This window comes from Cydia pomonella, chromosome 27 (assembly GCF_033807575.1).
Source record: "Cydia pomonella isolate Wapato2018A chromosome 27, ilCydPomo1, whole genome shotgun sequence".
In the NCBI taxonomy this organism is placed as follows: Eukaryota; Metazoa; Arthropoda; class Insecta; order Lepidoptera; family Tortricidae; genus Cydia; species Cydia pomonella.
In genome coordinates this window covers 1,388,231-1,411,763 of record NC_084729.1, presented here as the reverse complement: position 1 = coordinate 1,411,763, position 23,533 = coordinate 1,388,231, and the positions used below count along the sequence as shown (strand labels likewise).

General features: G+C 49.2%; 1 protein-coding gene across 1 annotated transcript in view; it reads right to left on the bottom strand.

Annotated features, from left to right (window-relative positions):
• LOC133532608 (uncharacterized) overlaps window positions 1-23,533 on the bottom strand; it is a 67,600-nt gene that overhangs the window by 5,072 nt on the left and 38,995 nt on the right. Inside the window, exons 2-14 of the mRNA XM_061871359.1 lie at window positions 17,947-18,044; window positions 16,965-17,129; window positions 16,774-16,887; window positions 15,795-15,948; window positions 12,383-12,528; window positions 11,904-12,003; window positions 10,608-10,705; window positions 5,565-5,738; window positions 3,865-3,972; window positions 1,754-1,906; window positions 1,565-1,613; window positions 1,314-1,375; window positions 135-224 (exon numbers count right to left, since the gene is read on the bottom strand). Of these exons, the coding sequence (XP_061727343.1) occupies window positions 135-224; window positions 1,314-1,375; window positions 1,565-1,613; window positions 1,754-1,906; window positions 3,865-3,972; window positions 5,565-5,738; window positions 10,608-10,705; window positions 11,904-12,003; window positions 12,383-12,528; window positions 15,795-15,948; window positions 16,774-16,887; window positions 16,965-17,129; window positions 17,947-18,044 (1,511 nt within the window). The remainder of the gene's footprint in view (window positions 1-134; window positions 225-1,313; window positions 1,376-1,564; window positions 1,614-1,753; window positions 1,907-3,864; window positions 3,973-5,564; window positions 5,739-10,607; window positions 10,706-11,903; window positions 12,004-12,382; window positions 12,529-15,794; window positions 15,949-16,773; window positions 16,888-16,964; window positions 17,130-17,946; window positions 18,045-23,533) is intronic.

Sequence of the window (23,533 nt, the reverse complement as noted above, 5' to 3'; positions counted from 1 at the left end):
ACCGACCTTTAATTGTATAATTGTTTAGGTTATTCCCACTAGTTACCACCAAGTTGTTACCAATGGTAAGTACTGGGAAAATTTTCTCACCTTTTACCAGAAAAAATAAATCCCAATAACCCAATAGTCCGTACCTGCACGACCTTGAACCTGGAGGGCGCGGCGTACGGCGAGCGCAGCGCCGCCGAGTCGGCCGGCGAGCGCTCCGGCGTCACCCGCGTTACCTTCAATATACAAATTGATACATTTTTGGTGCTGATACGTAATTAGTTAATAACTATAGACGCCTATGCAAAAAAAGGAATAAGTGCCAGTTGGACTCGCCCATCGAGGGAGTGAGGGGGGGAGGCAGGTGTACTCACGGAGAAGCGCGAGGGGTGCGCGGCGGGGACGGGCGAGCCGGCGGGGGAGGGCGCGGGGGAGGCAGGTGTACTCACGGAGAAGCGCGAGGGGTGCGCGGCGGGGACGGGCGAGCCGGCGGGGGAGGGCGCGGGGGAGGCAGGTGTACTCACGGAGAAGCGCGAGGGGTGCGCGGCGGGGACGGGCGAGCCGGCGGGGGAGGGCGCGGGGGAGGCAGGTGTACTCACGGAGAAGCGCGAGGGGTGCGCGGCGGGGACGGGCAAGCCGGCGGGGGAGGGCGCGGGGGAGGCAGGTGTACTCACGGAGAAGCGCGAGGGGTGCGCGGCGGGGACGGGCGCGCCGGCGGGGGAGGGCGCGGGGGAGGCAGGTGTACTCACGGAGAAGCGCGAGGGGTGCGCGGCGGGGACGGGCAAGCCGGCGGGGGAGGGCGCGGGGGAGGCAGGTGTACTCACGGAGAAGCGCGAGGGGTGCGCGGCGGGGACGGGCGAGCCGGCGGGGGAGGGCGCGGGGGAGGCAGGTGTACTCACGGAGAAGCGCGAGGGGTGCGCGGCGGGGACGGGCGAGCCGGCGGGGGAGGGCGCGGGGGAGGCAGGTGTACTCACGGAGAAGCGCGAGGGGTGCGCGGCGGGGTCGGGGGAGGGCGCGGGGGAGGCAGGTGTACTCACGGAGAAGCGCGAGGGGTGCGCGGCGGGGACGGGCGAGCCGGCGGGGGAGGGCGCGGGGGAGGCAGGTGTACTCACGGAGAAGCGCGAGGGGTGCGCGGCGGGGACGGGCGAGCCGGCGGGGGAGGGCGCGGGGGAGGCAGGTGTACTCACGGAGAAGCGCGAGGGGTGCGCGGCGGGGACGGGCGAGCCGGCGGGGGAGGGCGCGGGGGAGGCAGGTGTACTCACGGAGAAGCGCGAGGGGTGCGCGGCGGGGACGGGCGAGCCGGCGGGGGAGGCAGGTGTACTCACGGAGAAGCGCGAGGGGTGCGCGGCGGGGACGGGCGAGCCGGCGGGGGAGGGCGCGGGGGAGGCAGGTGTACTCACGGAGAAGCGCGAGGGGTGCGCGGCGGGGTCGGGGGAGGGCGCGGGGGAGGCAGGTGTACTCACGGAGAAGCGCGAGGGGTGCGCGGCGGGGTCGGGGGAGGGCGCGGGGGAGGCAGGTGTACTCACGGAGAAGCGCGAGGGGTGCGCGGCGGGGACGGGCGAGCCGGCGGGGGAGGGCGCGGGGGAGCGCAGCCGCGTGTCCCTTCCCGTCTCCCGGGCGCGGGGCTCCTCGGCCGCCAGGCTCTGCAACAACCACGGACCGTTAGTCTACGCACACTTCATATTCTTTCATATACCTATGTACTATTCAAATAATGGCTCTGGGAGCTGTAGACCGAGAACAGGCTGCAGGTGTACAGTACGACAGTTACCCGGTGCAGACAGTGCGTGTGGCAGGTGAGGCTGATCTTCCTGGTGACGCGCCGCTCGGGGCTGGCGGCGGCGGGCTCGTTGCGCCGGCAGAGGGCGCGCACTTCTAACGTTAGTCGCGCGACTGGATCCTCCGCCGGGGATGACTCCTGCAAATATATTACTAATTATTGAAGTGAAAACTTCTTTTGCACTTTTTGTGATGGGGAAATAATTTTAACCTCGCGACAGGTCAGATTGAAAATTCGTAAGACGGACACGTGACCTGATCGAAAAACTTCATGATGGTTCTAGTAGTGATGATGGTGTTGAGTCGTTGAAATTATGGAGGGAAGTCGTTGAAATTATCGCCGCGTGGCAGACGGCGGAGCTCCCCGCCGCGCCGCGCGCCGGCCGCCGAGCGACCGAGAGTCGCCGCCCCCGCCCGCGCCCCGCGACCGAGAGTCGCCGCCCCCGCCCGCGCCCCGCGACCGAGAGTCGCCGCCCCCGCCCGCGCCCCGCGACCGAGAGTCGCCGCCCCCGCCCGCGCCCCGCGACCGAGAGTCGCCGCCCCCGCCCGCGCCCCGCGACCGAGAGTCGCCGCCCCCGCCCGCGCCCCGCGACCGAGAGTCGCCGCCCCCGCCCGCGCCCCGCGACCGAGAGTCGCCGCCCCCGCCCGCGCCCCGCGACCGAGAGTCGCCGCCCCCGCCCGCGCCCCGCGACCGAGAGTCGCCGCCCCCGCCCGCGCCCCGCGACCGAGAGTCGCCGCCCCCGCCCGCGCCCCGCGACCGAGAGTCGCCGCCCCCGCCCGCGCCCCGCGACCGAGAGTCGCCGCCCCCGCCCGCGCCCCGCGACCGAGAGTCGCCGCCCCCGCCCGCGCCCCGCGACCGAGAGTCGCCGCCCCCGCCCGCGCCCCGCGACCGAGAGTCGCCGCCCCCGCCCGCGCCCCGCGACCGAGAGTCGCCGCCCCCGCCCGCGCCCCGCGACCGAGAGTCGCCGCCCCCGCCCGCGCCCCGCGACCGAGAGTCGCCGCCCCCGCCCGCGCCCCGCGACCGAGAGTCGCCGCCCCCGCCCGCGCCCCGCGACCGAGAGTCGCCGCCCCCGCCCGCGCCCCGCGACCGAGAGTCGCCGCCCCCGCCCGCGCCCCGCGACCGAGAGTCGCCGCCCCCGCCCGCGCCCCGCGACCGAGTCGCCGCCCCCGCCCGCGCCCCGCGACCGAGAGTCGCCGCCCCCGCCCGCGCCCCGCGACCGAGAGTCGCCGCCCCCGCCCGCGCCCCGCGACCGAGAGTCGCCGCCCTAGCCACCCTACCCTTCCCGATTCCCGTAGGCCAGTTGAGCCGGCGCGTTTGAAGACGCGTGAAGGCACCTGGAGTACGTACCCCTTCCCGATTCCGTATCCCGGTTGTGCCGGCGTGTTTACAGACGCGTGAAGGCACCCGGGGTATCCACCCCAATACTATCTCGCTCCCGTCAAAACCGCCCGTTCGCTCTTAGGGGATACCGATCCCAAAACTCGCGAATAGCTTAGGATACGCGCCTTACCGTAATACCGTTGCTATAAATTAGAAACACCCCCGCGTCGTACCTAGCCTAGGACGTCTAGATTTAAGGAACCTTCATTTATAATAAACCGGCATAAAAGCCCGCCGATGTATGTTACAGCATTAACCTTTGTTTCTTTGTCTCACCCTGCACCCTCTCTCTCCTCTGAGCTAACTAGGAAACCCTTGCTCCTGTCTGGAACAAGGGAGTTGTATGAGGCCACGCCCGCCCCGGCGAACGAGACCCCATCACAATATTAATTGCTGGTAGATGTTCGCACACCGCTGCGAGTCCGGCAAACCATTCGCGCGGTAAACTCTATTACCTGGGTAATAAGGGTGATGACATTTTGACTAAAATACGAATATCTCAGTTTTGCAATGGAATTCCGCTTGGCGCCCATAGAACGAAAAGAAGTACAAAGAAATACCTGTCTAATGACCTAATTCTCAACTCTGTTGGTTTTGGGTCAATTTTGACATATAGTCCGCTACGTTCAAGATTTTAAATTAATCCATGTTATAATTTTTTCTCTCGTTCGACATTCACAAAAAAAAAAATCTTCTCAGTACATGAGTGGACTCACCGCGGGGTCGTCCAGGTCGACCTGCGTGAGGGTGGTGTTGGTCTCCATGGCGGCGAGGATCGCCTGCAGCCCCTCCGCGCCCAGCCTGTTGTCGCGCAGGTCTATCCTCTGCGGGAAACAATAATGCGTTATGTAGATTATTCTAATAAAACCTACAAAAAGTTAATTGAGGGTATTTTGAAACCTGACGTATGGTTTGTTTTATTACTTTTTTGGATAGCACTGCTCGTCATCGGCAAGGTGTTCATTCTCATACCCTAGAACCTAGAAAATAATCGCGGACGCTTCGGCTATTTCGGCGAGCTCCCTGCCGAGGTTTTTTCGAGGGGCTACAGAATGGGGTTCTTCAAGAAAGGAGTGACCACTTGAGCAGATCTTTAAAGGGTCGACACTGAAAGGTTGTGTAGTGTACCTGCAGGTGCGTGTCCTGCAGCAGCGCCTGCTGCAGCAGCGGCGCCGCGTCGGACAGTATCCTGGCGCCCTGGAGGCCTAGGGACAGCAGCGCGCCGGCGCCGACCACGCGCACGCCGGCGCTGCCGATGGCGTTGCGGCCCACGTTCAGTACTACAGTACCTGCAGGTGCGTGTCCTGCAGCAGCGCCTGCTGCAGCAGCGGCGCCGCGTCGGACAGTATCCTGGCGCCCTGGAGGCCTAGGGACAGCAGCGCGCCGGCGCCGACCACGCGCACGCCGGCGCTGCCGATGGCGTTGCGGCCCACGTTCAGTACTACAGTACCTGCAGGTGCGTGTCCTGCAGCAGCGCCTGCTGCAGCAGCGGCGCCGCGTCGGACAGTATCCTGGCGCCCTGGAGGCCTAGGGACAGCAGCGCGCCGGCGCCGACCACGCGCACGCCGGCGCTGCCGATGGCGTTGCGGCCCACGTTCAGTACTACAGTACCTGCAGGTGCGTGTCCTGCAGCAGCGCCTGCTGCAGCAGCGGCGCCGCGTCGGACAGTATCCTGGCGCCCTGGAGGCCTAGGGACAGCAGCGCGCCGGCGCCGACCACGCGCACGCCGGCGCTGCCGATGGCGTTGCGGCCCACGTTCAGTACTACAGTACCTGCAGGTGCGTGTCCTGCAGCAGCGCCTGCTGCAGCAGCGGCGCCGCGTCGGACAGTATCCTGGCGCCCTGGAGGCCTAGGGACAGCAGCGCGCCGGCGCCGACCACGCGCACGCCGGCGCTGCCGATGGCGTTGCGGCCCACGTTCAGTACTACAGTACCTGCAGGTGCGTGTCCTGCAGCAGCGCCTGCTGCAGCAGCGGCGCCGCGTCGGACAGTATCCTGGCGCCCTGGAGGCCTAGGGACAGCAGCGCGCCGGCGCCGACCACGCGCACGCCGGCGCTGCCGATGGCGTTGCGGCCCACGTTCAGTACTACAGTACCTGCAGGTGCGTGTCCTGCAGCAGCGCCTGCTGCAGCAGCGGCGCCGCGTCGGACAGTATCCTGGCGCCCTGGAGGCCTAGGGACAGCAGCGCGCCGGCGCCGACCACGCGCACGCCGGCGCTGCCGATGGCGTTGCGGCCCACGTTCAGTACTACAGTACCTGCAGGTGCGTGTCCTGCAGCAGCGCCTGCTGCAGCAGCGGCGCCGCGTCGGACAGTATCCTGGCGCCCTGGAGGCCTAGGGACAGCAGCGCGCCGGCGCCGACCACGCGCACGCCGGCGCTGCCGATGGCGTTGCGGCCCACGTTCAGTACTACAGTACCTGCAGGTGCGTGTCCTGCAGCAGCGCCTGCTGCAGCAGCGGCGCCGCGTCGGACAGTATCCTGGCGCCCTGGAGGCCTAGGGACAGCAGCGCGCCGGCGCCGACCACGCGCACGCCGGCGCTGCCGATGGCGTTGCGGCCCACGTTCAGCACGCACAGCGACTTGGACGCTCGCTGTACAACAAATACACCTCATTCATGTTACTACATTGTTAACAAGAAAGAACGTCACGTGAACACTTCTCTATATTAAAAACGATCGGCCTAAAACTAAACTTATTCTAGATGGCGGCCATTTTTTACGATTCGACTTAAGAGCAATTCCTAGCTGAGCAACTTTTCAAATCTCGAATTTTTGAAGCTATGTTTCTGTCGCGCTGCGGTGGGCGGGAGCGGGAGCTATCTAAGTGTGAGTGCGCGCACACAGATGCGAGACGCGAGCGCCCGCTCATTGCGCGCCCCGGCTCGCCGGCCGGAATTCATCCTGCGCTGCCCGACATAAGTTGTTTTTGATGTTATCACATAATATTGTTTTTAATTATTATTTTGACGACCAGTTTGGCCTAGTGGGTAGTGATCCTGCCTACGAAGCTGATGGTCCCAGATTCAAATCCTGGTATAAGGGCATATATTCGTGTGATGAGCATGGATATTTGTTCCCGAGTCAGGGGTGTTTTCTGTGTATTTAAGTATTTATAAATATTTATATATTATATATATCGTTGTCTAAGTACCCTCAACACAAGCCTTATTGAGCTTACTGTGGTACTTGTCAATTTGAGTAATAATGTCTTATAATATTTATTTATATTGATTATTTATTTATTATATTATACTGTATCTATTAATTTATTCAGATAAAGACTACAAAAAAGAATGATGTCCTTGCTTCGGTCGTCGTACCTATCCGTGACAATAAGTTGGGTGTGATCATGGTGTGTTGTGAAATTTTGTAAGTAGGTATGGTTAACCTACAATCTAAATAGTAGTAGTAGTACGATGGGGCTAAACTTGTGCCGTCTTATTGAAGAACGTATCGCAATGACAATCTGGGTAAGGTAGGTTGGGATAATGCCGGACAATTTTGGGACCAATTGAGAGAACTCGTGATTTTTTTTTTTCTAGATCTTGTCAGATTCTTGAAGTACGGAGCAAATCGTTAAATAATAACCGTAGATTCAGCCTGAATTTTGGTAATCTTCAATATATAAAGGTTTTAGTTTTGTACACGTGTAAAGATGAAACATACTTTTTTTAGGGTAACGAGTGTTTTGCCATCAAGGGATAACATCGGATGGTGAATAAAAGTTGGTTTAAATGGAAAGAGAATAAGGTATCACAAAGAATAGGTCCGGTGTTTAGCCTTCTCCTACGTATATAAATTGCAGCCAACAATACAAATTTAAAAGTTGTCATTGAATGTTCTATTTTTCGTATTTTTGTATCCGATCTTAACACTGATAAATAAAAATTTGGTAAAATTGTGGCTCTCAAACTTTGATACTTATATCATAAGGCAATTTAATAAGTAAATAATGTGTTAACAATTGCGATTTTGACGGTAAAATATTGCAATTATATATATAGTTGATATACAATCTTTTTTTTGGATAAAATGTAAGGATCGTATGCAAAGAGTAAAGTAATAGAATAAAATATATAGGAAAAGAGAGCCCTCTTAAGCATTTTAAGGAAACTAATTTCGAAGTGCTATCTCTATTTTGTATCCGAAACTAACTATATATGTGTGCGTTAACATCTACATATGCATCCGTATATGTAGGTACTTTCGTACTACATAATATTAGGTCTACTTCGGCGGTATACATGTTAGTTTTTTGTTTGATTTCTTGTGACGAAACACTCCTTAAGAAACTTTATTTTTATGGAGTTAGAGGAAGAGCGCTGAATTTGTTGGAATCTTATTTAAATGGGAGAATCCAAAGAGTGGACGTGAATGGAGAACGATCTCCTGGGTCACTGGTTTCGATGGGCGTACCCCAGGTATGTAAAATACGTCACTTAACAGATGAAAAGACAGCTAGACTGGTATACTTTGTCTACTTTCATAGTATCATGTCATACGGTATCTTGCTTTGGGGTAGTGCTGCTGATGTTAACGCCATTTTTGTACTGAAAAGCGCGCCATACGTTCAATATATAAAATGAGTGCTAGAGATTCGCTTAGAAATAAGTTCAAGGAGATTAATATATTGACTGTATACTCCCAATACATTTATGATAATATTGTATATGTCCATAAATATAGAGAAAAGTTCAAAGAAATTGTGACATACATAACATCAATACCAGAAACAAGGACAAACTAGCAGTGCCAACCACACGGCTGCAAAAGATCAAAAACTCTTTTAAGGGCAACTGTGTACGGTTCTACAATAAACTGCCAAGTAGCGTAATTGAAAGCCAAATTAGGGAGAAATGAATTTGCTACGTTCTTCACCCACATCCGGTATTACCCCAACATACCTTAATCGTTGAACCGCCGCATTTCAAAATGGCCCTTATTTTGATATCGGCTAGCCGTAATGTAAATTTGCTATCTAGTGGTTTACTTGTGACGTACAAGTGTGAGCAATGCAAGACAATCAAATTGTTAATGGGTATTTATGATGTTTTAATCAAAATAAGCAGGTTGTACTTATTATCCTACTTAGCTTTGTTTACAGGCCTTTAATAGTAAACATAACTAAACATAAGCACTACATGACCTGCAATGTAAAAAAATACAAAAAAACGGTTGAAGTGACAGGCCATTACGGGTACATTTTAGAATAGGATAGAATATAAATATTTATTACGAAACTATGGTACATAATAGTTGTTACATTAAAGAGTGTGAAAACACATGGCATGCACCCTTTTCTTAGAACTACGTGGTATTTTGGTTATATTACGGCGATCGACTGTTGGCAGACTGTTGGTTGTTGGTGTATTTTTTCTCATTTTAACCATTAACATGTTATGCCCATCACTATTCCTTCTGTGTACGTATATTTAGAAACTGTCTCCGCCTCTAATTCGTGCGATAAGGACAACTGCAGCTCGGACTAAAATTCACACGCAAAAAACTCAAAAATCGAGGTTTCGCTCTCGACTGTTTCCTCCTCCAAAACGCAATCAATCTTTATGAAATTTTGGAAACTGCAAGAGGAAGAAATAATCTATGCCGCTATGTTTTGATTTTTTGGATATTTTTTGTCATATTTGTATACTATGCCTTTTTTTACAGCCAATTCAATTGAGCCGTTTTTGCGATTTTCGAGGCGCTGTATCTTTCTTTAAAATAAAATAATCCAAAAAAGCAAAACATAGCGGCACAGATATTGATGATATTGATCTTATTTGAAAAAATCACTGCTCTAGGTTGAAAATCCAGGGAGGAATCAGTCGAGAGCGTTTGTATGGAAAAATCGCAGCTAGGAATTCCTCTTAAGATTTATATGAAAAAGTAGAGTCCTCGGATACCGATATTAAGCACAATTGAATCAAAATAAATTTAATGTAGTAGTAGATTAGTAGTAGTAAAACTCTTTATTGTACAAAAATTAAAACAAAACAACATAATATCTACAGAGACAAATAACTTTTGTATTGAAAAGCGGTCCACTATCTTCTTAAAATAAATATCTGTGAAGTAAAGAAGCCAAGCACGAAGAATTTCGTCTCATCTGTTCCCATTTATATTTCATGCGCGTTTATATTGCTGTCCCACCCATGTGTCGGCGGTCAATGCCAGTGTGCGGACGGGAAAGTTATATAATTATACGGGTGGATTAGAGATAGGAGATGGTGGTTCAATATACGAAATTGTTCGTGGTTAGCGTCCATATTTTAGCAGTGCGTAAATAAATAAATAAATATTATAAATATTATAGGACTTTATTACACAAATTGACTAAGTCCCACAGTAAGCTCAATAAGGCTTGTGTTGAGGGTACTTAGACAACGATATATATATAATATATAAATATTTATAAATACTTAAATACATAGAAAACACTCATGACTCAGGAACAAATATCCATGCTCATCACCCGGGACCATCAGTTTCGTAGGCAGGGTCACTACCCACTAGGCCAGACCGGTCGTAAATAGATATCATTTTTATTGGTATTAATCGTACACTGTCAGTTATATAATAATAATTATTTAATTTAGATTCACATGTCAATAAATTATTTAAATGCGAGAAATTTATTATTGTCCACTTGTTTTTTTTTGTAAATAATGTAACTAGATCTTGATTTTCCTGAGGATCAAATGTCTATATAGGACATTTTTTTATACCATGGCGGCAGCAAACAAGCATACGGCCCGTCTGATGTAAGCAGTCACCGTAGCCTATGGACGCCTGCAATACCAGATGTATTACCTGCGCGTATTACTTAGGACTCATGGCATTTAAGCAACACAAAGGTCAGAAATGAGAGTTAAAGTCTGACGCTTGCACTCGATGATTGAAACGCCTCTAGCAAAATGATAATAATATGTGACGTCACATTACATTAGTCTGTCCTAAATGTAAGGAAAATCAAGATAATTGCTATTTTGACCCTGAAATATTGCGTTTATGAATATAGTTGTCATACAATTTATAAAAAAAAAAACATAAAAATTTAAGGAATCGAATGGTACCATTATCTTTTTACATTTTGCAAGTTAAAACAATTTTTTTTTGGACTTTGGAGCCTTGTATTTTTTTATAATCTGAATATGTCTTTTTAAATTCCATTTTATAATAGATGGCTCATTTTCTATCCATTAATCAAAATTTTGTTATAACATGCAACATGTGTCAAGTACCCAATTCAACTACAATATTACATACCACATACATTATTACGCTCTCGTTTCGGAGGCCAAGATTACAACTCAATTTCTTAGTTTTTAAGTCTGAATTTAAGGCTTATTTGTATTAAATGTCACTGTCTGTTAACTCTGCCATTTCATGTGATGTTGAATAAAAATTTTCTATGTCTATGTCTATGTCTATTTTTGTCACAATAGTGAGTTGTTACATACCACCATCCTGGCGAGGTGGTGCGCGGCGTGCCTGGTGAGCTGGTTGTTCCACAGCACCAGGAAGGCCAGCCCGCGCGCCTCGTGCCCGCCGCCCGCCACTGCAACCACACACACGTCACTGTGCGACCCGGCCACCTTTTTTTTTTTTTTTTATCCTACGTCGGTGGCAAACAAGCATACGGCCTGCCTGATGGTAAGCAGTCTCGTCTCCGTAGCCTATGTACACCTGCAACTCCAGAGGAGTTACATGCGCGTTGCCGACCCTAACCCCACCCCCCTCGTTGAGCTCTGGCAACCTTACTCACCGGCAGGAACACAACACTATGAGTAGGGTCAAGTGTTATTTGGCTGCGGTTTTCTGTAAGGTGGAGGTACTTCCCCAGTTGGGCTCTGCTCTAGATCTGGAATGACATCTGCTGTACTGTGCCCTACCACACAAGGCGAGATGACATTCACATTGCCCATACCTCTCTTTTGGACGTAGTTTAAGGACATACCCGGGTCCATTTAAGGACCTGGACATGGTTGGGGCGGGTGGCCTTCTATCTAAATATGTTTGTACACAAGCCGTTAACCACGTGTAGTACGATCAATTTTATCGACAAATCACCCCCCCATACCTATCTTTTTTTTTTAATGCAAGGTCCAAGTTTTATGGTGCCAAACACTACTGCGCTTGGTTAATGTACCATTTTCTGTCCATTTACCTATCGCACATTTAAAAAATATAGCTGTCTTCTACAGTACACTGTTAATTGGATGGGACAAAAATAATAGCGAAACACTATATTTACATTGTACTCTTTTTTTTTGTAAATTTGTGCAATAAAGTTTAAATAAATAAATATATCTGCTGTCCATAAATACTGGGTGAAATTGTTATGTTTACTCATACGCTGAGGGGTTAATATGTGGGTTATACTGAACAACGTTTACTATGGGCCAACCCGAAATCGCGATAAAAAATCAGCCGTTCCATAGAAAACATTAACGTGTGATTCACCAAAATGTATGAGACGGCAGATTTTGGCGTTGTCAAATTGCGCGCTGTATTATAGTCGAGTTGATTGCAATACAATTTTCGTTTTGCAGCATCTAAATGCAGGAATGACCTACCTCCTCCTATAAAGAAAACTAAATTTCAGTATATGTTTTAAAAAATGTGTGAAAGCTGGCTTCTATCACACCAGAAGACATCGTGTAATTGGTCGTCAGTAAAGGTACCAGTTGGTACCAGAGGGCCTGTTCCACCAGCGCGTCCGCTAGGTGGCCCATGACGAGTAGTTGAGTACTCACGCGGACACGTGTGCGGCGACATGGGCGAGCTGTTGGCGGAGGGCGGCGACTGCGTGGCCTGCTCCACCAGCGCGTCCGCTATGTGGCCCACGCCCGCGTCCTGTACCAATCATATAAACATTAGCCGAAAAAACCTCGCGTGATTTGTGCACAAGCCCTATCGCCATGAACCGTTCGACCAACAAGGATCATAGACACAAAGAGTACACGATACACAATTAAAATACTTTTTTAACATTAAATTAAATTATTTAACATTATATAAAAAGGGCTTTAGAAGGGCCTCTGAAATTGATATTCAGGAGGATAGTGTAGCCTTATATAAACTAATATTATGCACATAGCCTGGGCACAGTGACAGCTGTCATATCCATGCATGGGGTTTAAAGAGTTATAGACTGAAGATTTGAACCGTGAAACTTACAAACTTGAAAACGCCTTAGTTGACAGTGAGACCCCATCTCGCTCGGTATAATCACCTGTATCTGGTTGTTGGACAGGTCGAGGAGCTGTATCCGGGTATTGATCTTGAGCAGCGCGGCTATCTGCGCGGCGTCGGCGCCCGTCAGCCGGTTGTCGCACAGCCGGAGCTCCCGGACGGACCGGTTGCATTTCAGCGCTATTACTGAAATATAATACACAGTTAAGAAGGATGTTACACCTAGATTTTATATTTAGGATACCAAGATGACAGTACAATTGCAATTAAAAAAGTACGATTAGGTAGTAAGTTGGGATATAAAAAATAGATATATTACCGATGGAGACAGTTGAAGGAGGCCTAGTGCCTTACGGCACACCGAACTGGGAACAGGAACATACCATAATTAAAAAAAATTCTGTTCGGAATAATTGTTTTTTATTAATATTATTATAAGATAGAAGAATTTAGTATTTGCTTATTTTATTTTCATACTTAGAAAACCAACAGCGCTAAGCGCTATATTATATCAAAAAATACAGTATAATTATAAAACCAATTACAGGTACAGGTATACAGGATAACTCAGTTCAGGTATACACTTAGATCACCAAAAACAATAAATTTTGGGGGTTCCCCATACTTAGAACTGAAACTCAAAAAATCTTTTTTCATTTCAAACCCATACGTGTGGGGTATAGGTCTTCAAAAATGATATTGAGTTTTCTAATATCATTTTTTTCTAAACTGAATAGTTTGCGCGAGAGACACTTCCAAAGTGGTAAAATGTGTGTGTGTGTGTGTCCCCCCCCCCCCCCCTGTAACTTCTAAAATAACAGAATGAAAAATCTAAAAAAAATATATGATATATACTTCTATGCAAACTTCCACCGAAAATTGGTTTGAACGAGAGCTAGTAAGTAGTTTTTTTAATACGTCATAAATGGTACGGAACCCTTCATGGGCGAGTCCGACTCGCACTTGGCCGCTTTTTTATACTTACTAGTCAGCCCTTATCCCTACTTACTACCCGTATGGGACATTCACCGTGTGTCTACTGCGACACTTGTGGGACACCTACTGCGTGTCTACTGCGACACTTGTGGGACACTCACCGAGGCACAGGAGCGGCTCGCCGGCCAGCGCCGCGCGCTGCAGGCAGAGGGAGCGGAGCCTGCACGCGGCCGGCCGCAGTGCGCGCGCCAGGACCGGCCGTGTGTCTACTGCGACACTTGTGGGACACCTACTGCGTGTCTACTGCGACACTTGTGGGACACTCACCGAGGCACAGGAGCGGCTCGCCGGCCAGCGCCGCGCGCTGCAGGCAGAGGGAGCGGAGCCTGCACGCGGCCGGCCGCAGTGCGCGCGCCAGGACCGGCGCGTGTGTCTACTGCGACACTTGTGGGACACTCACCGAGGCACAGGAGCGGCTCGCCGGCCAGCGCCGCGCGCTGCAGGCAGAGGGAGCGGAGCCTGCACGCGGCCGGCCGCAGTGCGCGCGCCAGGACCGGCCGTGTGTCTACTGCGACACTTGTGGGACACCTACTGCGTGTCTACTGCGACACTTGTGGGACACTCACCGAGGCACAGGAGCGGCTCGCCGGCCAGCGCCGCGCGCTGCAGGCAGAGGGAGCGGAGCCTGCACGCGGCCGGCCGCAGTGCGCGCGCCAGGACCGGCCGTGTGTCTACTGCGACACTTGTGGGACACTCACCGAGGCACAGGAGCGGCTCGCCGGCCAGCGCCGCGCGCTGCAGGCAGAGGGAGCGGAGCCTGCACGCGGCCGGCCGCAGTGCGCGCGCCAGGACCGGCCGTGTGTCTACTGCGACACTTGTGGGACACCTACTGCGTGTCTACTGCGACACTTGTGGGACACTCACCGAGGCACAGGAGCGGCTCGCCGGCCAGCGCCGCGCGCTGCAGGCAGAGGGAGCGGAGCCTGCACGCGGCCGGCCGCAGTGCGCGCGCCAGGACCGGCCGTGTGTCTACTGCGACACTTGTGGGACACCTACTGCGTGTCTACTGCGACACTTGTGGGACACTCACCGAGGCACAGGAGCGGCTCGCCGGCCAGCGCCGCGCGCTGCAGGCAGAGGGAGCGGAGCCTGCACGCGGCCGGCCGCAGTGCGCGCGCCAGGACCGGCCGTGTGTCTACTGCGACACTTGTGGGACACCTACTGCGTGTCTACTGCGACACTTGTGGGACACTCACCGAGGCACAGGAGCGGCTCGCCGGCCAGCGCCGCGCGCTGCAGGCAGAGGGAGCGGAGCCTGCACGCGGCCGGCCGCAGTGCGCGCGCCAGGACCGGCCGTGTGTCTACTGCGACACTTGTGGGACACTCACCGAGGCACAGGAGCGGCTCGCCGGCCAGCGCCGCGCGCTGCAGGCAGAGGGAGCGGAGCCTGCACGCGGCCGGCCGCAGTGCGCGCGCCAGGACCGGCCGTGTGTCTACTGCGACACTTGTGGGACACCTACTGCGTGTCTACTGCGACACTTGTGGGACACTCACCGAGGCACAGGAGCGGCTCGCCGGCCAGCGCCGCGCGCTGCAGGCAGAGGGAGCGGAGCCTGCACGCGGCCGGCCGCAGTGCGCGCGCCAGGACCGGCCGTGTGTCTACTGCGACACTTGTGGGACACCTACTGCGTGTCTACTGCGACACTTGTGGGACACTCACCGAGGCACAGGAGCGGCTCGCCGGCCAGCGCCGCGCGCTGCAGGCAGAGGGAGCGGAGCCTGCACGCGGCCGGCCGCAGTGCGCGCGCCAGGACCGGCCGTGTGTCTACTGCGACACTTGTGGGACACCTACTGCGTGTCTACTGCGACACTTGTGGGACACTCACCGAGGCACAGGAGCGGCTCGCCGGCCAGCGCCGCGCGCTGCAGGCAGAGGGAGCGGAGCCTGCACGCGGCCGGCCGCAGTGCGCGCGCCAGGACCGGCCGTGTGTCTACTGCGACACTTGTGGGACACCTACTGCGTGTCTACTGCGACACTTGTGGGACACTCACCGAGGCACAGGAGCGGCTCGCCGGCCAGCGCCGCGCGCTGCAGGCAGAGGGAGCGGAGCCTGCACGCGGCCGGCCGCAGTGCGCGCGCCAGGACCGGCCGTGTGTCTACTGCGACACTTGTGGGACACTCACCGAGGCACAGGAGCGGCTCGCCGGCCAGCGCCGCGCGCTGCAGGCAGAGGGAGCGGAGCCTGCACGCGGCCGGCCGCAGTGCGCGCGCCAGGACCGGCCGTGTGTCTACTGCGACACTTGTGGGACACCTACTGCGTGTCTACTGCGACACTTGTGGGACACTCACCGAGGCACAGGAGCGGCTCGCCGGCCAGCGCCGCGCGCTGCAGGCAGAGGGAGCGGAGCCTGCACGCGGCCGGCCGCAGTGCGCGCGCCAGGACCGGCCGTGTGTCTACTGCGACACTTGTGGGACACCTACTGCGTGTCTACTGCGACACTTGTGGGACACTCACCGAGGCACAGGAGCGGCTCGCCGGCCAGCGCCGCGCGCTGCAGGCAGAGGGAGCGGAGCCTGCACGCGGCCGGCCGCAGTGCGCGCGCCAGGACCGGCGCGTGTGTCGCTTCTACCGGTCCGTCTGACACTTCTAGTTCGGATAACTCTGCGCTCTGAAATCAGACAAATCAAATATAAATATTCAATTAAATATAATTATTATAGGGACATTCTTACACAAATCTATTAAGTCCCACGGTAAGCCAAGAAGGCTTGTGTTGTGGGTACTCAGACAACGATTTATATAATATACAAATAATTAAATACATAGAAAACACCCATAACTCATGAACAAACATTCATGCTCATCACACAAATAAATGCCCTTACCAGCATTTGAACCCGGGGCCATCGGCTTCATAGGCAGGGTCACTACCCACTAGGCCAGACCGGTCGTCAACAAATTAAAGTAAGTCAAGTAAATATTCTTTACTATACCAAAACATAAAATAATTCCAAAGCAGATTTACAATGTAGATAAAGGTAGCAACAGGCGGTCCTATCGCACTACACCCTAGGGAAACTAGGGAAGTAGGATATAAAGAACAAAAAGTACTCTTTAAGGATAATTATTCTATGCATAAACCACCAATATTTATTAGTTAAAGCCTGTGTAGCCGAAGCATAACATAGTAGATAAATACATAAGAATTCTTTCTTTTTGATAGCTAAAAAGATGCTAAAGCCACGTCAAAGCTAGCTACCGATCTTGATCTTGTGAAGTTTCGGGTCCTTGGTGACCCTGCCAGGATTCGCACCTTCACTTATGATCAGCAGTCAAATTAAAACAGTGCCTCCTGGACGTGCCCACATGGCGACCCTGTCAGGATTCGCAGTCAGTAGAAGTAAGCAACATACCTTCTAGAACCCGCCTGCATTCCGTCAGAATTCGAACCAAGATTTCTGATCCGTGATGGAGACTAGAATTATACACATACCTTCTTGATCATTCTAGAAGCTGCCTGCCATCCCCGGATGCCGAAATGCCGCGGCCCGGTGATGGCCACCGTCGTGGCACTCTCATAGTATTCAATCATGTCAAACAACGCCTCCTGGAAATACAAACATCATTCAATACATATAACACTTGCAAATCAGAGTTCGAATAAGTTCAGAACTGTACACTCACCGCGCCCTCGTCATCTATATCACACTCTAGCTCTAGACGGCGGAACTGCGCGCGATGTAGCACTGCTTCTAGAGCGTCGCACGGAGCGGAGCCGAGAAGAGAACAGCAGGAGAGCGTGAGGCGCGGCGCGCGCATGCCTCCGCCTATCACGCCTTCCGGTAGTTCCTGAGGACATATAATATTCGTCAATAAAGAGGTATTCAAATTCTGCAAATTTAGACTCGTAGGGTGACCCTACAGGTGAGCAAGTTGCGGAAAGTTTTCAAAAAACTGATGAGTTCACTCAAACTACTAAAAATTTTTTTAAGAATCTTGAGAGGTTACCGGAAGTTTAGCACGACCAAGAAAACTTATAATTCCTAAAAGCTGGTTCGAACAGATGTCCAAAGAAATGAGCCTATGATAGAGGTTCTCCCGTAGACAGCAAGAAGTGGACATGCCCATTACTACGCTTCAGTTCAATCGCATAGCAGTTACGAATCAGCTTAAGGAAGCATGTTACCCGTATCTGCAGTAACACAGAGTCGATGGCGGGCGTGTTCTGGCGCCGACACGACTCAAGGTACTCCGCCAGCTGTCGTCGCCCAACAGCAGTGAGGGGTGACTGAAGGGAGCATGTTACCCGTATCTGCAGCAGCACAGAGTCGATGGCGGGCGTGTTGTGGCGCCGGCACGACTTAAGGTACTCCGCCAGCTGTCGTCGCCCAACAGCAGTGAGGGGTGACTGAAGGGAGCATGTTATCCGTATCTGCAGCAGCACAGAGTCGATGGTGGGCGTGTTGTGGAGCCGGCACGACTCGAGGTACTCCGCCAGCTGTCCTCGCCCAACAGCAGTGAGGGGTGACTGAACGGAGCATGTTACCCGTATCTCCAGTAGCACAGATTCGATGGCGGGCGTGGTGTGGCGCCGGCACGAGTCAAAGTACTCCGCCAGCTGTCGTCGCCCAACAGCCGTGAGGGGTGACTGAAGGGAGCATGTTACCCGTATCTGCAGCAGCACAGAGTCGATGGCGGGCGTGTTGTGGCGCCGGCAGGACTCGAGGTACTCCGCCGCCAGCTGCGCCCGCGTCGTCGCCGGCACTGCGAACAAGAAAGGTTTTTTTAGATTAAACGTGTAACAAAAGCAAGAGTTGGGTTTACTGGGGATGGGGTGGGAGGAGGTTACCCAACGCTGCAAGGGCGCTGGCGCTTTATGACAATTTACGACATTTTAATTCATTCCAAAAACGGAACAGAAAAATGATATCCAGCTACCGAACCTGCTCAAAAAAATTCTCTAGAATCGGGTGAGAAATGCGACCTACAAAGGATTACATCCGGACATGCGAAAGCATTTTTGCCTAAGCTGAAACCTTCCCTAATGCACGGTCAATAATTTGATTTATTCATGAAATCTACTTATTTTGTTATTCCCAGTGACCCACTTTAGTTTCCACCCTGTACATAAACCCAGTTCCAAGATATTCGCACAAGCAGTGACATCACCGTAGTCCGGGCGCCAAGACCGTAAACGGCAAGTCGTTAAAAATCGCATTCATGTTTCATTGCTCTTTAATACTGCATAATACTGGGTCAGCAGTTGAATTAATGAGTATTTGCGAATTAAAAAGTTGGCACGACGTCGCAATTCAGAGTTTCCGCGTAGACAAGAAGTCAGAACAAAATTATGGAAAAATAATAAATTCGCGCCTTTAGTGGGCACACCTTAGTGTTGCCATTAAAATGGGTTTTATATTGGACTTGAACATTACGTTAGAACAGTGGTTCCCAACCTTTTGGGTCCTGTAACTCCTAAGACTAACTAGGGATCCTGATTTTACCCCTCCTCCCAATAATCATCAATATTCTTTCTTACAGGTCTAACCTTTGTTATCTTTAATTAAGCTTCTTACCCCCGTGAAATACCAGTTTTATCCCCACGGGGGTAATTACCCCCAGGTTAGGAACCGCTGCGTTAGAACAATGGAATAGTTATTCTATTATTACTATTAGAGATGGGCCGAATATTCGATAATCATTCGGTATTCGGTATATTCAGCAAGATTTCCATTATTGGTATTCGGTCGAATTATTCTGTTAAAGTGCCGAATATTCGGCAAATATATATTTTATGTTTGTCTGTTTTCAACACTGTAATCTTAACAAAGACACGCTAACACACGGTAGAGGATATTACGCCTGCAGTACAGAAGTATGTCACGTTGTCAGCGCAGACGAGATAAACAAATCTCGTTGTTCTCTCGTACTACGTCGTCACTATGTCTAGCTCACTTGCAGTTGACACAGTTAACTGTCACGTGAACCTTATTTCCAACTCATAAGGTTTTTCAATAGTTACATGTTAGTATGTGGTCAAGGAGAAATTAGATACGGCTGCATTGCTTGCATTCTAGCCTCTACGACATGCCATGCCGCGTAATGCGGCGTGTCAAGGGAAATGTGTGGGTGACGGAAAACAGACCATTTCATGGACTAACTGTAGCCGCCGTGCAGGTCAAGATCTCGACGACTCAAATAAACCTTCGATTCTTAGTGAAGTGTTATAATTTTCCAATGTACTGGTTACAAGGGTTTAATTGCCAAAACGGTTAAATGTAGAAAGTGGTTGGTTGTTGATAGTATGGAAGATGATGAGAGAGTGATCTTATTGTAATATTTTATCAGTACAAAAGGTGGTTTCAATTTAGGTGCTTCTAATTGGCCGCGATATAGAATATGTGGAGCGCTCCTATTGGTGCTTTTGAAAAGCCTCCGAATACTAGCAGAGTCCGACGGCTGCGTAGCTACTGCATTGGGAATATTTTTATATAATAATAAGTTGCATTCGCAAAACATAAATTATTATTAGTTTTACGAGACTTAATTGCGTTTACTTAAGCTTTAAGCCTACTCTCGTTGAAGTAAACAATAACAACTCAACACTCTCAAGGTAAAGACAGAAAATTAGAAGGATGCAAAAGATACGGCGCGCCGAAAGAAAGGCGTTTGCGACGGAGAGTATGGCAATTGTGCGGGATTTTACTTTTTATCTTAATTAGTCTGTATATTCTTCCATAAGTATAAGGGAGAAGTATAAGAGGGCGCTGGAAGGGGCAGATCTCGGCGGACTTTCTTTGATCGAATCGGGGAAAACCTGAAGAAAGGCCAGGTCAAGAGCATCCTAAACCGATGAGCGTGTATGAGGAATGCTATGAAAGTGAAGGAAGCGAAAGAGGTATGTCAGGATCGTAGCAAGTGGAAATCCGTGGTCTCTGCCTACCACTCCTACATGTGTGTATATTCTTCCAGTTCCTCGGCTATATCGATGATTTAAAGTGCATCCTCGTTTTTGATTTAAATTGAAAATGCATCGCTCGAGACAGACTAATCAGCATGTCAAAAATAATTAATAAGAAATCAAATGCTCGAAACTGACACCTGATTTCAAGCTAAATTGATGCCATGATAGAGAATTCTGAATAAACCAGTCGCTGGTCAAACTGAGAACCTTATCAAGTTAATATCAGTATCAAAAACAAGGCAGTCTAAAATTAGCCCGGGCTTGCCCAACAGGTGAGAAACTGATAGGATTAGCAGTATGACGTCAAGCCCGTTGGAAATCCAGGGTCGCTGTTATGTCACGGCTTGGTCAAGTAATAGCATATTGTGTAAGCTATATGTATAACTGTATGAGTTCATTTGTGACGACAGAGCAACTAGTAGGTAAAGCCACAAAGTTCTCAGTACATTTTCGATGCCTAACCTGTCAAAAATCAGAATATCGCGGACGAATGTCTGAAATGTCACCGTATTTAAGAATTATTTCGCTTAAAACATTGTGTGTGCCACGGGCGGTACAAGAACTATAAACAAGTGTTAATTAAGCCCGAAGTCGAATGGGGTTAACCGCCCTTAATACACAATGTACTTATTAATAGCGGGAAATTGTTAATTGAAGAAGAAGAAAACTTTATTTAAAAAACGCTTAATTTAAACTTGAACAAAAACACAAAATATATTGCATTATTACAAGAGTCTCTAAAAGGGAGTCCATTCACCTTTTGGGAACCTTGACGCTGGTCAATTGGATAATATAAATGCATTTAGAAGGGATAATTGTGTTGGTAAAAATGTATATTCTATAGTGCTTCTTATTGCATGGTTACCCTAAACTATTACTACTACAGCAATCGGGATACTTGCAGGTACTCTGACCTAACCAGTTCATTACGATGCTTCCTCTTTGACAGCCTCAACCCAAGTGAACGAGCCTGTCCAACATTTACCGTGTCCCCACCACCTGCTAAAACTACCGTGTTTTGACATAATGTTAAATCGTGTTCAGTATAATGTTATTTTTCCAACTACCCCTGTATTAATCGGGGTAACATAATGATGTTGTCACGGTATAATTATTATTTAACTGCTATCTTAAATGTAAACATAAATAAATCATGACATTCGGCCATCCAACTTCGTGCATGACTCCGGCGCACGAACCTTCTCACTAAAAGCTAGATCGATTTAAATCTTACACCAACCGTGAAAAATTATTTAAAGCGTCAAAACAGTTTCTAATGAAGTAAATTGAAACTTAACTTATCACAATTCATACATTTATATAATCAGGAAATGTGTTAAATAAAATTATAATGAGATACATGAAAATAATATCATGACATTCGGTCTTCTGTTTCCCCTTGTTCATATAACTTACTACTATGCCGTGACATTAGCATTTTGCTACGTTAATGAAAAATCTTAATACCTGTTGTTAATTTCGTATAACTAAAAAAAAAACAGACAAAGCTCAGTTTTTATTATGTATAAAGTTTGTTTTGTTTTCTCAAAAAACCAAACATTACTTCTGTCCGTTAAAACTTGTCTTTGATTTAATTCAATACCCGTTGTTTTACAGGCAAAAGTGGTTCGACTTCAGCACCATCTGTTTCAGTTCTACATTTAACAATTAAACCTTTCTTGACCCAATATTGTATTATACTACATTGCGTTAATGTAGACTTCATCTTACTCCATTCATGTATTAATCGTTACGTAACGTAGCAATAGGTTAGAGATAATATTTAACCCCTAAATGGCTTTAACTCTTGAAGTCGACGTGACAATCTTTATAGTCATTAGTCCTGTGTTCAGCTCAAAACTATTAAGTTCAGTTGAAATTTTACACATTTACAATATTATGTCTCTGGATCCATATCTGCACGTGAAGTGTCAAACTTATATAAACGTATAATTGGATTGTTATAGGTAACAATACCTATAACAATGTTCAAGTTTTTGTACTTTTTTATTTAAAAGGTTGCTCTGATTGTTAATAATACTACTCATTTCATAATGGGTGTTCGTATGACAATAACACACGACAATTTCTTTATTCAAATGCCACCTTGAATAACATCGCTTTCAGAGGCTATTATACAACTCTGCTAGGGGTGATACTAAAGTGTCCTTGAGGTAATTAAATTTTGTGTCTTGAAATTTCAAAGGATGCCAAACATTTTGCAAAAGTTTCAGTTTCAATAATTGGTTGCATTTATACATTAACATAAGATTCCCGTATACTGCTTTTAAGGTGACTAAAGCACTGCTAGATACGCCTTTGACATCAATGTAAAATGACAAGTGTCAATACTAAAAACTCAAGTTCATTTAATTTAAACAATGATTGAAACTACCAAATCAAATTATTGTCATATCCAATAAAATCCATTTTTTTCTTTATATATATATTTTTTTCTAGGACTACATCTATGCCATAATATATTGTTCATGTCATTGATCGAAGTTCACATTTTTATTAATATTATCTTGCCTTAAACCTCTACGAGCTTTTTTTTCTTCCAATATCTTGTATTACTTTTGTAAACAATATAAATTATGATAATTAGCAAACCATAACAGATATATCTTTACTAAAAGGACAATAACCCCAAATGTGCCTCATGGCATTAAGTCCGCCTTTTAATAAATAAGGTTTTCTTTTGTGCAATAAAGATTAAATAAATAACTGTTCTGTCAAACCTATATCTATAGCTTATTTGGGCGTTACTTGTTATTATCGTCAGGTAAATACTATATTAACTAACTATCCTCATTAAGCTTATTACATACAATTTATTGCGTATTTACCTTGTAACGCTACTAATAACTCTACAGATACGTCAAATCTCTATCGTCTATGCACTCTTTTCTCACACATCTCTTTTTCATTCGTTTTTTTTTATAAATTATACATCGTTTTTTACTACTTCCACTTTTGAATTTCAGGAACTACGTAGCAGTTTAAAACGTTTTCTGGATATCTGTATCATATTTTTATACTTTCAACTTGCGAAATATGACCATGTACATTTGCGTTCAACTCAATTATCTTATCTGTCCCGTCGTAATTATCTAACTTTAACATCGCTACTAACTGATGCTGTTACAACGCATACTCCCATAGGTACTACAAGTACAAATTATATTGAATCGTTCGAACTGAACACCGCGTTTGCTAAGTTTCAAACGTTAGTTATGTAAATATAACTTCCAACCAATTCTAGATAATCACCATTCAATCTGCAAAC